The sequence below is a fragment of the Balaenoptera musculus genome, chromosome 9 (assembly GCF_009873245.2).
Source record: "Balaenoptera musculus isolate JJ_BM4_2016_0621 chromosome 9, mBalMus1.pri.v3, whole genome shotgun sequence".
NCBI lineage: Eukaryota > Metazoa > Chordata > Mammalia > Artiodactyla > Balaenopteridae > Balaenoptera > Balaenoptera musculus.
Window position 1 is genome coordinate 4,191,825 of NC_045793.1, and position 15,087 is coordinate 4,206,911.

Below are 15,087 nucleotides of genomic sequence, written 5' to 3' on the forward strand. Positions count from 1 at the left end.
TTTTTTTTTTTAAGAACAGTAAGCAAGGAGTCCAATGCCTATGAAATACATAAATAAACCTCAGCACTGAGGAAAGGAAGAGATAGACTTAGGGGTTGAAACTTACTGAATAACAAAATGCATTACTATTTATTTATACATTTTCAGTTTGAACACATTTCCTTGATTTCTACCCCCCTTGTGACTACAAGTGCTTTGCATATCATCATGGAGCTCCATTTCCTCAGTTTTTTAAAAAAAAGGAGAAATAAAAACTTAGGTATCTACCTTAGTAGCTGTCATGAAGATGAAATAAGATAACATTCAGGAAAAAGTTATGAAAAGTGGAAGGACAGAGAAATGCATCTCAAACTGTTGATCGCCTCTTTTCATTTCATTTAGGACCTTCCAGTCTTCAGGCCTCAAGTTTATGTCAGATATTCAAAGTGTTCGTTTTTACACTAAAGTGTGAAGGACTCCCACTGGCTTAGAGTTTCCATTGAGTACATTTTACTACAGAAATGCCTTTGATTTCTATGCCCAGGGATGTCTTAATAAATAATGGCAATCACTTTGCCTTGGCTCTTTCTAGGGTTGAAATATCATCAGCAAGTAAGAGCTTGATGGGGCTCTGAAACCTAGTGAATGTCTTCAGTTTTCACATAATGAAAAAAAAAAAGGCCCAGAGAGCTGCAGCCACTTCCCTGAGACTCAGTCCAAACAGGAGGCACAGCTCAACCAACTGTGAGATCCAATCATCCTCCTTTTCCCTTAATTCCGCATTCCTACACAAAACGAGTTTTTCCACATCTGAACTCGTACATTTGCGATGACTTTAGCAAAGGCCCCATGCATCTTCATCTTTTATTTTATGAAAAATAAAATTAAAAAATAGAAACTTGTTCTGCTGCATTCACATTTTGTCAGATACAATTTTTAATTATCTAGTAATGTCTAAATATCTTATGTCTTAATTGCATTTGAAAATTTCATTTTAAAAAAAAGGAAGACAGACGTGTGGGATTAACAGATACATGCTACTACATATAAAGTAGATAAGCAACAAGGTCCTACTGTATAGCACAGGGAACTATATTTGATATCCTGTGATAAACCATAATGGAAAAGAATCTGGAAAAGAATATATATATGTATAATTGAATCACTTTACTGTACTCCTGAAATTAACACAACATTGTAAATCAGCTATATTGTTCAATAAAAAATTGTTTTAATTAAATTTTTAAAAATAAAAAAAAGGAAGATAGAGACACTTGAAAGAGCATTATAATCATGTGGCATGAAGACAATTCAAACTTTCTAAGGCCCTAAAATGTGGGGAGGGGATGAGTGAGCTGTCAGATAACTTTCCTCCACCTCTGTTGACTAAATATAGATTTCCAGGCCCTTAGTCAAAAATAATATGAGATTTGGGATCTATAAAATTCCAACCCCTCTATTTCCTTCACAAGATACAAGATGCGAGATCATTAAAATACTGCTCTTGAGGTACAGCTTTTGACTTAAAACAATCCAACATGTTAGACCAGAAAAACAATTACTTCTCATTTACTGCCCTCTATTCCTGGAAATTTAACTTATGCATGAGCTTATATTTGTTTTATGCATTTTACTGAGAAAGCGAGGACAATGATAAATTTAAAAATCAATGAAACGTAAACCAAAATAACATAAATAGATTTTCACTAATATTCTGGAAGTCATTAAAGCAATTTACGTTTCATGCATTCCATTAAACTTTCTAAAATTCTCCAGGATGATTTAGATTCTGGGTAGTTAAAAGAATTTACATATATATTGTTTTATTTATATGGGTTTCTTTTCCTATTTCTTTCAGAGATTACCAACCACACAAGGAAGCCCCTTGTTTAGCATGAAGAACCATGGTTGGCAAGACAAACCCTGACCAGGACACACCCTTGGGAACATTAAATACCAGTGAAGCGTCCTTAGGCTGATACAGCATGTGGCCCTCGACTTTGTGTGCAAATAAAGAAGACAGATGTGAAACAGCCTGGTTTCATGGAATCTGCCAAGTCTGGGAACCAGGGAACGAAAATTGAGTCTTGACTCTCTCATGAACTACTTATACGCTGTTGGATCTCAGGTTTTATGAAAAGAGAGGATTGAGCAAAATTACCTGTGAAGCTAGATCTTTGGTTTTTGTTTAATTTTTTAACTTTTTAGACAATTCTAAAGGTTACATTCCATTTACAGTTATTACAAAATGTTGGCTTTTAAAATACAGAGGATTCTCTTGAAATAATACCATTTGCAGCAATGTGGATGGACCTAGAGATGATCATACTAAGTGAAGTCAGAAAGAAAGACAAACACCATATGATACCACTTATATCTGGAATCCAAAATAGGACACAAATGAACTTATCTACAAAATAGCAACAGACTCACATGCATTTTTTTAAATCTTAAGAATTGCCTCTATTAAGGGAGGGCATCAGGAAATATGTAATAATCCAGGAAAGAGAGAATGAGAAGGTAAGAAAAAAATGAAGCAACGGTGGGCAAACTTGGGAAATAAATTGGAGAAAAAATAAAACCATCACAGAAATTAAGGGGAAACTGGAATAAGAACAGAAGCAAAAAAGATACTGGCATACATTTGCAGCTACATGGATGGACCTAGAGATTATCACACTAAGTGAAGTAAGTCAGAAGGAGAAAGACAGATACCATATGATATCACTTATATGTGGAATCTAAAATATGACACAAATGAACTTACCTATGAAACAGAAACAGGCTCCCAGACATAGAGAATAGACTTGTGGTTGCCAAAGGGGAGGGGGTACAGGGGAGGGATGGAGTGGGAGTTTGGGATTAACCAATGCAAACTATTACATATAGAACGAACAAACAGCAAGGTCCTACTGTATAGCACAGGGAACAATATTCAATATCTTGTGATAAACCATAATGGAAAAGAATATGAACAAGAATGTATACATATGTATACCTGAATCACTCTGCTGTACAGCAGAAATCAACACTACACTATAAATCAACTATACTTCAAATAAATAAATTAATTAATAAATAAACAAAATAAATAAAATAAAATACAGAGGATTCTCTCTAATGGGAAAAACAGGCACTCCCACAGAAGATGACAGATGTCAGTGGTCAGGATCAGGGAAGCTGGGAATTCAGTAAGAGCTGTCGGCTGAGGTCCTGGTAGGTACAGCGATCAGAACAGGTAGAAAGGTCTGAAATTCAAGCCAAACGACAAGCTGGAGAGTGATACCTGCAACCAGGAGTTACGATGGACACCTTCTCAGCTGAATTCTAGCTCTGTGATGTGCTCACTCCCAGGCCAGAATGTGTGAGGGAGGAGAAAAGGCAGGATGTGAACCACGTTATGACAGCGATAAATCACAATTCACAAGCCTCGCGTGTATCTGTGATGCCCAGAGCAGCTTGTGAGTCACGGCTGATCTAAGCACTAGGAAGGCTTCCTACGGAGAGGAAGTCGGTGATTAAGCTGTGTCCCCAAATCCGGAAGGGAAATCCTTTAACCCGTGAAAAGGAGGAGGAGGTGCTTAATTCCAAAAAAAAAAAAGTGCAGACTGAGGAAAAGTTTGGAAAGTGGGTGAAATGGCTCATGAAGCGAAGCTCTGCAGATCTAAACAGGAAGGGGCAGGAAAGAGTGGGAAAAGAGGAGTTATCTTGGAGAAGGGAGATCATTAAATTGGCTTTTGTTTTTTGTGAAAGGGGAAAAAAGGAACAAATGAGAGCCTTTCGATTTAACAAGTTATCATTTATCAGAATGTGAATTTTGGAGAACATACATTGGGGGAAAAAAAGAGAGACGGAGAGGAAAGAGTGACAGAAGAAGAAATGAAAAAAGACTGAGAATCAACAAGAAGCGTGGTTCACAGAGATTTTAAGAGTCCTGGGGAGGGGGAGGTAGGAGGGTAAAGCAATATTGGGAGAATGGCACCAGCTGGCCTTTCTTTCCTGGATATGGTCTCAAAGTGCAGAGGAGCGTTAAGTTTTGTACTAAAGATTTAGAAAAATAGGAGCCTGGGCTGGGAGTTCTCCTGAAGGAAGAGGAGTGAAGTGGGGGGACGCGGCGGTGGCAGCACTGACAATGGGTTTTCTTGGAGGATTTTTTGGTCCCATTTGTGAGATCAATGTTGTTCTTAATGATGGGGAAACCAGGAAAATGGCGGAAATGAAAACTGAAGTTGGCAAAGTAGAAAAACGCTATCTTTTCTATGATGGAGAATCTGTTTCAGGAAAGGTAAACCTAGCCTTTCAGCAACCTGGAAAGAGGCTAGAGCACCAAGGAATCAGAATTGAATTTGTAGGTCAAACTGAACTTTTCAATGACAAGAGTAATACTCACGAATTTGTAAACCTAGTGAAAGAACTAGCCTTACCTGGAGAACTGACTCAGAGCAGAAGTTATGATTTTGCATTTATGCAAGTTGAAAAGCCATGCGAATCTTATATCGGTGCCAATGTCTGCTTAAGGTATTTCCTTAAAGTGACAATAGTAAGAAGACTGACAGACTTGGTAAAAGAATATGACCTTACTGTCCACCAGCTTGCTACCTATCCTGACGTCAACAACTCTATTAAGACGGAAGTGGGCACTGAAGATTGTCTACACATAGAATTTGAATATAATAAATCAAAGCATCATTTAAAGGATGTGACTGTGGGAAAAATTTACTTCTTATTAGTAAGAATAAAAATCCAACATATGGAGTTACAACTGATTAAAAAAGAGATCACGGAATTGGACCCAGTGCCACAACAGAAACAGAAACAATCGCTAAATATGAAATAATGGATGGTACACCAGTAAAAGGTGAATCAACTCCAATAAGACTGTTTTTAGCGGGATCTGACCCAACTCCAACAATGAGAGATGTGAACAAAAAATTTTCCGTAAGGTACTTTTTAATTCTAGCCCTTGTTGATGAGGAAGACAGGACGTACTTCAAGCAGGAGGAGATCATTTTGTGGAGAAAAGCTCCTGAAAAACTGAGGAAACAGAGAGCAAACTCTCACCAGAGATTTGGATCGCCAGAATCACAGGCATCTACTGAGCAGCCTGAAATGTGAACTGAATAGGAGAAAAAAAGAAAAAAAAAAACTCCTACATCCATTGAGATTTAAGTTCGGCAGGTTAAAGATGGTTGCAGCGTGTAGGGCGGGGGGAAAAGCCAAAACTCCATTTATGATAGTCTTCCTTTATCTTACAGTGCTGAGTTTATTTTATGACATAACTAAATGTTCTTCATGTATATACATATTTAAAAAATGCTTTCTTTGAAACACTGGAACTTTCTTAAACTGCCGTGTTGTTTTTTTTCTTTTTTAACTGCGCACTTTCATTTAATGATAAGCACTCAGCTATACATCAGCATAAACATTAAAGATTCTCATGTGAGTAGGTTGGTATTTATAATTTGCTTTCTTTCTGCATAATGTTGATTACAAATTCTTTTCTTCTCCTTTTTCATGCTAATGATTACCTCATTCTCTACATGCAAAAAATTAAATATTTTGTGTTCACATAAAATTAGAAAACCTGAGTGGCCTGTACATCCTGCAAAGATTTAAAACATGGTATTTCAATATATTTGAAAACTACATTTATGATTTTCCATACATGTTTGAGAAATGCATACGAGTGTTTTACCGTAGGTGCCTCTGAGTCTACCATTCCGTGGCTTCCTGAATTTTGTTCTCTTTGAAGTCTTCTGTGGTGTGAATTTTAAATTTTTTTCCATAAGAGATTATGTGGCATGTCATTGCAGCTTTTTTGGGGGGATGGGTACCATATTAAGTAACCATTTTGCTACTACTATCTGATAGGTACCACTGTATGTTTTCTGCAATGCAGAGTTGACTCTATGTTGGCATTTTAGTTTGTTAAAACTATATAATTTTTCCATAAATACTTTGAAAAAAATTTTTTTGGTTTAATGAATCTTTTTAGCACATATATGCAAATATAATTTTCTTGCAAATATTCTCTTCCCTTTTCAGGGGAAAATTTGAGGATGGGGGACTCAGGAGAACAGGTGAAGCATGTAGTTACCCAGATCTGGACAATTTCATGTTTGTTAAATTGGAACCTTGACTAGTTCAAACTCAAATTTAAACTTCTTCATCCACTCTGTTTAAATTTTTTAAACATCAAAGTCAAGTAATGTTCAAACCCTCTAAAAAAGAAGGTTGCAGTCATCTGTTTTTATGCTATGCATGGGGTCTGATCGCAAATACACTAAATGTGGGGTGTAGGAACTAAAACGAAGCCTGTTGTGTGAAACTACTTTCACTTATGGTTCAGTGGTTTTTGTACCAATATTTTTTTATACACTTCAGTGCAAGTCTTGTCAGTTAACCTTACTTTATGAGTAAGCTAAGTAACTCAAATTACATTTCTTTAAGCCTGTTTTACTACTATGGCACTTTGAAAAATGGTCAGTAACCAACTTCTTAACTGGCAAAAGGTTCCATGTACCACGTGCTGAAGCATCTATTTTTAAATGTGGTTATCTGTGAATGGTAATGTTTTCCTTCATGTAAGTGCCTGTTCAGAGTTTCAAATTTTTAAAATGCCAAATATTTTCATGGTCACTTGCACATAGTAATCTGGAAAATATTCAAAGAAAAATTGAAAACCAATTGTATTTAACCATCCTCAAACTGTGCAACCATGATGTATAATAAAGAATTTGAAACAGAAAAAAAAAAAAGATTTAGAAAAATAAAGTTAGGAGTAAGTCTAGAGGGCTGTTGAGTTATCATAGAAACTTGATGCCACTGATTCCAGGGCTCCACTAGGTGAGGTCCCCCAAACCACTGATTCTAAAGTCTGGGCACTGAATTTATTGGCGAGAAAGAGAGGGGGAGTCCCAGACCCAACAATGGCTGAGTTAAGGTCATGACAAACCAGCTTCACACATATAATTTTCAAAATGCAAAACAAATTGATAATCTGAAAGCCCTAGAGAACAACCCAAAGTGAGCAGATTTTGTAGAGGACAGGGTTTGAGGTAGCTGCTTCAGCTAGAAAGTGAGGGGGAATTTCTAGAACTAAAAAAAACAGTAGGAGAGCCTCAAATTCTGTGTATAAATGCTGCCCAAACTCCTGGTTGCCCCCTGAGCCATGGAAATACTGGGGAAATTCAAGGTGATCTAGATAAGGATAAAAGAACACAATTACATGCAAGTTGCTGTTTACTTAATTGCCTACCTTAGTGAGAATCAACAGAATCCAGAGTTTCCACCCAACATTCACAATGTCAAGGATAAAATTCAAAATTACTCAACATACAAAGAAATATGAAAACGTGACCCATTCTCAACAAAGAAGCACAATCAACACAGATCAGTCCCAAAACGACCCAGATGTTAGAAGGCAAGGATTTTAAAAGTGGCGATTACTAATGAGGGCCATCAATTGAAGGAAAATGGGACTCACACAACGAATGAAAGACAGCAAATCTAAGCAGGGAAAATAGAACAAAGTGGGGATTCTGGAATTAAGAATACAACATCCGAAGTAAACCACTGAAGTTGCAAACAGTAGAATGGAGAAGACAGAGCACAAAATGTGAAAACTGAGCGATAGAAATGACTATATCTGAAGAAGAGAGAGGAAAATGAAGATCTGCAAAATGATAGAAAGTGCCTAACATATGTATAATTGTCATCTCAACAAATTGAGAATAGGACAGGAGAAAACACTGGGAGTGATAATGGCCACAAAATTCCCAAATGTGGTGAATTTAAAGATTCAAGATGACCTTTGAACCCCTAGCAGGATACACAGGAAGAGAACCACACCCGGGCATGTAACATTCAAACAATGAAAACCAGAGAGAAGATCTTGACAGTATACAGAGAAAAATGGCACATTACACACAGGGACCAGTGTAGCAAATGACTCTTCACTTCTCAGTAGAAAAAACTGAGACCAGAATTCAGTGGAATGCCACCTTTAAAGTCCTGCAGAGATAGAGACACAGGTGTAGAGGACAAATGTATGGACACCAAGGGGGGAAAGGGGGTGGTGGTGGGATGAACTGGGAGATTGGGATTGACATATGTACACTATTATGTATAAAATGGATAACTAATAAGAACCTGCTGTATAAAAAAATAAATAAAATAAAAATTTAAGAAGTAGAATAAAAGTGCTGAAAGATGCTAACACATATATATAGAATCTAAAAAAAAAAAAAGGCTCTGAAGAACCTAGGGGCAGGACAGGAATAAAGACACAGATGTAGAGAATGGACTTGAGGACACGGGGAGGGGGAAGGGTAAGCTGGGACGAAGTGAGAGAGTGGCATGGACATATATACACTACCAAATGTAAAACAGATAGCTAGTGGGAAGCAGCCGCATAGCACAGGGAGATCAGCTGGGTGCTTTGTGAACACCTAGAGGGGTGGGATAGGGAGGGTGGGAGGGAGACGCAAGAGGGAGGAGATACGGGGATATATGTATACGTATAGCTGATTCACTTTGTTATAAAGGAGAAACTAACACACCACTGTAAAGCAATTATACTCCAATAAAGATGTTAAAAAAAAAAAAAGTGCTGAAAGAGAAACCAAAGTCTTATCAACTCAGAATTCTCTAACGGGGAAAAAAATACCTTTAAGAATAAAGGCAAAGTAAAAATGCAGGTGGGTCTAGCTAGTATTATTTCACAAAATGCATTCCTGTTGAACCAAAATGCTTTCTGTTGACAGAGTCTTTTGTTTTTAATGCCCTGAAGGGAAAATGACAGAGACCCAACCTGAATTGAACCCATAGGACGTATCTTTGCCATCCCTGTCTCGTGGTGAAATAAGCACTAGAAGTAGAAAGCAGAAGTGAATAGGAAGAAAGAAGCTAAGTTCATCAGAAAGACACTTTTACCACTTGGATTATTTCTGGTTCAAAACCTCAGGAGCTTCGGGGTGTAATCTGAAACCTGCCCCCATATGTGGAGGGCAAGGAGAGACCACTCCAGACTGGCAGGTGGCAGTTTTAATAAGCAAGGGGACTTAGATCTCGGGTGGCCCCTAGACCAGCAGATCTCTGCACCCGCCCGCCAGAACCTTCAAGTTTATAGATAAGCCTTAACTGGGTTCAGTCACGTATTCAGGCCAGGTGGTCTCAACAGCAGCTCAATCTCTCAAGGCTGCATCCTTGGAACGCTCCCACTGTGGGAACAGTAGGCAGACGCAGCTTCCAAGGACGGGGGCAGGGCAAGGGGCCTCCAACTGCCCTGGTCCAGCTCACAGGTCAACCAGCAGTCATGTCCTCTTGATTTCCCCCAACAACTATAAAAATGCCCAACATAAAGCAATCAAAATTAGAGCTTTAGATACAACATTGTATCTAGTTTATCAGTCAAAATGTTTTAAATATAAAATTTATTTTCCTCTCAATATGCATGACGTTGAAAATTTAATACTCTGGCGAGATCAGAAAACAGAACGTGAGGCTACCCTGCAGGCCTGAAGATGGTCACCCCACATCAGTAGCAGTCACTTCCATGTACCACTACTCTTATGTTTCAAAAAGCAGTGAAGAAAAGGATTAGTAATTAGCACCAGTGAAGTAAGACGTTAACATAAGGAAAAAAAAATTTTTAAAAAAACAAATTACAGAATAATTTGGGAATACAGTTGAGCGACTACACATTAAAGTTTAAGTTGTCCATTCTGCAATACTGAGATGTATCAGTAACCCCACCTTTTACCACGGAAGACTTTAGTATCTTTTAGACTATGAAAAAGAAATGCAAACATCTTGTGTAAATAATAAAACTGCAGCTCTTCTTTTTATAAAGGTTATATTGGATTTTAATAAATTCCTTCTACAATGGTATGTAGGTTTTCCAAACCAAACTTTTAAACGTTCACATTGTTTAGTAATATTATTGCAAAATATATTCATTAAGCAATCAAAAAAAAAACCTACAATATATTATAACTATGGAAGATTTAAGTGGAAAGTATGGTGAAAATAAGAATCACTCTGTCTACCTAATTCTGAGCTCATCAGAGTGAACAGTGTGGTATATTTCCTTACTGCCTTTTCTCTTCACCTGTGTATTTCTATGCAATTAGTAGCATAAAGTGTATACCATTCATTTTGTATCTTTTTTAAAAAAAAGAAAGCAAGGGAGTAAGGCACTGAGTGAGTTTCCAGAAAGCCTCAATATCAGACCAGAGCTGGCAGAAGTCAGTAAGCCCTGGCGGGTGCAGAGCCCACCCCTGTGGAGTTGCCCCAGGTAAGCTGCTCAACTGGTCTGTGGGTTGCACCCAGCTGTTAGGCCCTCTTGCAAGTATCTGTAGAACAGCCCTAGCTGTTGACTGGTGCTTGACCAGTGCTTGACGGATACGCTCACTGCACCCAGCCCCAGACCGACACGGGGTAGGGGAGACTGCGGGATCCCATGGGGACATTCTACTTTCCCAGTGCCAGGCGGCTGTCACTCTGGAGCTACCTCCTCAGGACCAGTGGCTCCTGCCCACACCAGGGATGACAGTCGGATTGGTACCCTCTGTGGTCCTTGGCAGCTATTAGCAGATGGTCGATGACCCCACAGTCAGGAGCAAGGAAGCTACAAAAAGGACCTTTCTTTTCCCAATTCTGGGGGTGTCAATATTTGAGAAGGAACCCAGAGGCAAATAACACATCCCAAGATGGCTAAACTCAACCACTGAGTGGCCACCCTAAAAGAGGAAGACAGTAGATGTTTCCCAAGGAATGTCTGCCCAAGAACAAATCATAATAAAGTGCCAACAGAAATGGCTGTGACAGTAATCAGTAAATAAACAACACGAAAGGGAGTCCAGCTGAAACGTCTTCCAGAGAGGTTGAGGCTCTTCCGCCCAAGAAGTGTCCCAACATGAACCCTCCCAAGAGCACATAAAATGGAAACAAACACTTCAAACGTACAATAAAATAAACTGATATTATTAACTTTGATGCTTTATTAAAACTATTGAAACCTAAGTCTCATGTGGTCTGTCCAGTACTTTCCAATGTCGACTGTTAACCCCTGCTCTGTACGTGCCCCTCATTCTCTCCAGAACGTTCACTAACACTCCATCCCAGCACTGCCACCTCACTGCAGCAACCTCCAAAACAAACTACCAACTACAATTTACAAAGTGCGAAGGCAAAGTACAACTTAACTAGATTCTTCTTTGAGGAAGGGGATTGGAATTTTTTTCTCCCAGCAGATGGATAATCATAACCTCCCTTTAGGCAATGGGGACCATCAAAGATTTTAAAGCATGAAGGGTGGGTATGACTAGAGCTGTGCTCTAGAGAATGAAAGCAATCTGCAGATTTGTATTTGGGTTCTTGGAACTTAGTAGGAGTTTACAATGTTTGCTAAATAAATGACTGATGATGACTGTTTATTGAATTAATATGATTCAATGGACCAAGCGTTTGTTGGGCACCGGCTAGAGGCACAGGGTGATCCCTAACTCATGACTAAAGGTTTTTCTAGTACCTTCTAAATTGTTGCTGTGTGTTTGAACACTTCCCGGAAAGTTTTATTGGTGTCAATACCCTGCAGTATTGCCAAGAAGCCACTTTACCATCGGAACCGACGGCAGTTTAAAAAAGAAATTACCGAATGATCTTCTGAATGTCTCTACTACATACTCACTGATGAGTGAAACTTAATTATCTTTAAAGTCTTATAATATCAGCTACCCCATATTGAAAAGACATCTCCTAAGGATATTAAATAAAGTAAATGTGAAAAGTGTAACTACTCGAATCATAGTTAATAAGAACAGAGATCAAGACATGAGGTGCTGATTCAAATATTTCACTCAGGCCTGAATGGAGTAGAAAACCATGGTTATCACTTAATTGAAATAAAAGTATTCAGTCCTGAAGCCTTATCTTACATAACAGACCAGGAGTTCCCTTATCCACCAAATGAATCTAACACCATTTCTAACTTCAGCTCCACATACGTCCAACAGCCAACAAATAGGTATTAATGAGAAGAATCTGTTAATAACATGCTAATAAACACATATGCTTCTCTGCATATAAAAAAGGTAGAAGCAAAAACAAGCGTAGCAAACACAAGACGAAACCTTAGAGCACAGATTCAGGCTACACATCAAATCTAAGATCCAAAGAAAGTACTTGCCTTCTTTCAGTTTAAAACAAAAAATTAGAAATACTCTAAAATATTTTTAAAGCACATTGATACATACACGGCCGCACAGCTTCCCTGTGTAACCCAGGTAAGGAATTTCCTTGCAAACTAACCACCACCTAAGGTGAGAACAGACAGGTGAGGCAGAGAATAGGACAACTGACCATGGCCAAGCAAGGCTGTGCCGCACACGAGATCGCCGTGGAACCGAGACCTCCGTGGAACCGAGACCTCCGTGGGGATCTGCTTCTCTGCGCGCGGAGAGAGATGCTTCCCTGGGCATGTCCCTCCCGCTCTGGGCCACTGGAGAGGTTCTGGAACGGTTCCTCAGGCCGTTGCCCGCCCCTCTTTCCTCCGAACATCAGTAATTTCCTGGAAATATTCCAGGCACGCAGCGGCCCATTAAAGTTAATTACGCACGTGTCCGTGACACCGACAAGAGCGTGCGCCCCCGGCAGAGCCCAGAACGCCCCCCGGGAAGCCCTTTAATGGAAGCTCCGGCCCAGGGGTCACGGGCTGATTCCGAGAGGCCCTGCCTCCCCCCGCTGACCTTTCGCCCTCCCCGAAACGCGGCAATCCCTGGAAACAGCTGCGTCTGCCAGCAAGCCGGCCGAGCCCCGGGCAGCCCAGAGCAGGTGCACCTGCAGAGCCTGGCGTTGGCTTTGGGTCGATTAAACACCACCTGTTCTCACAAACCCCCGCGCGCGGCCCACCGACTGGACTCAAGGACCCCCTCCCCGGCTGAGGAGGGGCCGGCGGCTCGGAATACGCAAACCAGCGCCCGTCCTCTCGCCCGCAACCTGCAGTCACCACCTGCTCGCCAGGTTCCCGCACCAGCCCCTCCGTCGCGGGTCCCTTACCTTGTGGCCTTTCCCCGGGGGACATCTGACGTTATTGGAGGCTCCCGCTGTCTGATTCATGTCCGCAGGAAGTTGGGGGCCGATTCTCTACCTCTAAAAGTTCCTTGGCGCGTGGAGGAAGGCAAGGTGCGCGTCTCCCGGAGGCGAGGTGGGTCCTCCCTGTGCAGCCACGACCGGGCGGCGTCCCCACGCGGCAGGTTTCCGTGGGCCCCCCGCCCAGGGATGCTAAGCCCTGCAGCCCGAGCCGAAGAAGGAGAAGCAGCTGCTGGGACCCGGAGGGAGCCCGGCCGGCGCCGGCGGCTCCGAGGGCGCTCGGCCCAGGGCTGCCTTCCCGGGAAATAGTCCAGGACTCTCCAGACCAGAAGCGCGAGCAAATCCAAAAGGAGCTCCGAGGTGGGGCGAGGAGGTACGTGTACGGGGAGGGTGGGAGCGGCAGGACTGAGCTCTTCCCCCCGAGTAAGGGGTGGGGAAAGCCGCGGAAGCTCGAGAAGCCCGCGCCCCCCGCCCCCCCGGGCGGAGCTGCGGCTGCAGGGCGCGTAGCGCACGGGTTCGCGCGGGCCTCCAGCACCGACCTTCGCCCACCCCTCCACGCCCTCCAGCGCCGCGCCTGGAGCCGCAATCCGTGCGGACCAGGCAGCCCAGCCGGCCGGCACGGCTGAATTGAGCAGGGCCACTTGGAGGGGCGGGCGCCCGCTCGAGCCGCCAAATCTTTCCGGGATGGTCGGGAGGTGGCACGCGAGGCTCTGCCGGGCGCCACTGCACAGGGAAGGCGAGGCAGTGGAGGGGGCGGAGGACGAGCTGGGACGGTACCCAGGCTCCTCGGCAGAGTCTCCACCAGCTACAGCTGAGGAGGAAGGCATCCTGCTCCCGGGGGCAGGCGCTGCACGGGGCGGCGGTCTGCGGGGCCCCATCTGCGTGACCAGGGCCGTGCTGGGGGGAGGGCAGCAGAGTGCATCCACTTCTTTCTGCAGTGGAAGTATTTGCATGTCCCCAGGGTTTTTTCTTTGTATGTTCTCCTCCGTCTTCTTTCTTTGGCGCCTGGGAAGTCGTGGTCTAATTAGGCAGCCTTCGGGTGGAGGTGGAAAATTGACCCTTGGGAACTAAAAATAAATAAAGTAATCAAGAAAGGGCACCTGCTCCATGAAGACTGCATTGCAACAGTTAGAATCACAAGTCTGAACAGTGGACCGATAGGATACAGCCTTGTTATTTAGCCAAATGTGAAGTTTTGTCTCGATTTCTCTAGGTAGTGATAGTTTGAATATTCTGTATGGAAATATCAAGGCTCATAATTCGGTTTCGATTTCCCAGTCCCACAGCCTTAGTTTCATCATGCATAAAACGAAGGACGGAGTTGGTTTCACCTGTGGGAACCAGAGCTGCACAGGGAGTTGCTAACAGAAGCACATCTCCGCAGGGTGCTCCTAGAACAGTAAAAAGGAGATTTCAGTCTCAGGTGTTGGCTGTCATTTCTTTAAGAGTCCCAAGTCCAAACAGGAATCGTCTCCATTTTGTAAAATAAGTTATCATGTACCGTCGCTTTTGCCCACTGACAGTTCAAAGGTGACTCGTGACATTTCTATCCTGCAAATGTGAAGGCACATTTGGGGCATCTGAGTACCGCAGTGGACCCGGCATGGCTGTGGAGGCAGATGTCGGTCTAGAATCTCGGCTTTGCTTTCCCTGGTGAACATCTCCGGGCAAATTATTTCTCTCATTGATTTTACAGCTCTGAGGTAGGTGTTATCGTGCTGTATTCTGGGTAAAGAAACTGGCTCCGAAATATTGGTGTGTAGAAGGGGTTTAGCAAGGCAGTAGGCCTCATCAGGTGGCAGGGGTCATTGATAAGGCTGCCTGGAGCGACTGGGAGCGCTTCACACTAACACATATGCTCAAGTCCACTCTTTTCTGGAGGTAAAATCCGCAAGTGGGTGGCGCCCTGAGGCCACGCAGAGTTTCCCGCCCCCGCACTGCTCCACTCTCAGCCTCCAGAAATTCATCGCAATTCCCACTGAGGGAGGGTCCTCCGGGTTTGTGTCTCCAGGGCTC

General features: G+C 42.4%; 2 protein-coding genes across 3 annotated transcripts in view; one reads left to right on the forward strand and one right to left on the reverse strand.

Annotated features, from left to right (window-relative positions):
* Positions 1-13,383, reverse strand: part of DPP6 (dipeptidyl peptidase like 6) — a 1,079,206-nt gene extending 1,065,823 nt beyond the window's left edge. The window contains exon 1 of one of the 2 annotated variants that reach the window (XM_036863614.1): positions 13,039-13,383. In XM_036863614.1, coding sequence (XP_036719509.1) covers positions 13,039-13,098 — 60 coding nt within the window. In that variant the 5' untranslated portion in view covers positions 13,099-13,383. Of the gene's footprint in view, positions 1-12,342; positions 12,580-13,038 lie in introns of those variants that run through there. The other variant, XM_036863613.1, reaches the window with a different exon arrangement.
* On the forward strand, positions 4,112-4,892 carry LOC118900822 (vacuolar protein sorting-associated protein 26A-like). The gene has a single exon (XM_036863618.1). The coding sequence runs from the start codon at positions 4,112-4,114 to the stop codon at positions 4,814-4,816; it is 705 nt and encodes a 234-aa protein (XP_036719513.1). The 3' UTR covers positions 4,817-4,892.
* Positions 13,384-15,087: the final 1,704 nt, after the last annotated feature.

Excerpts from the sequence above, each read along its gene's own strand:
- LOC118900822 (XM_036863618.1), top strand. The coding sequence starts at position 4,112 with ATGGGTTTTCTTGGAGGATTTTTTGGTCCCATTTGTGAGATCAATGTT.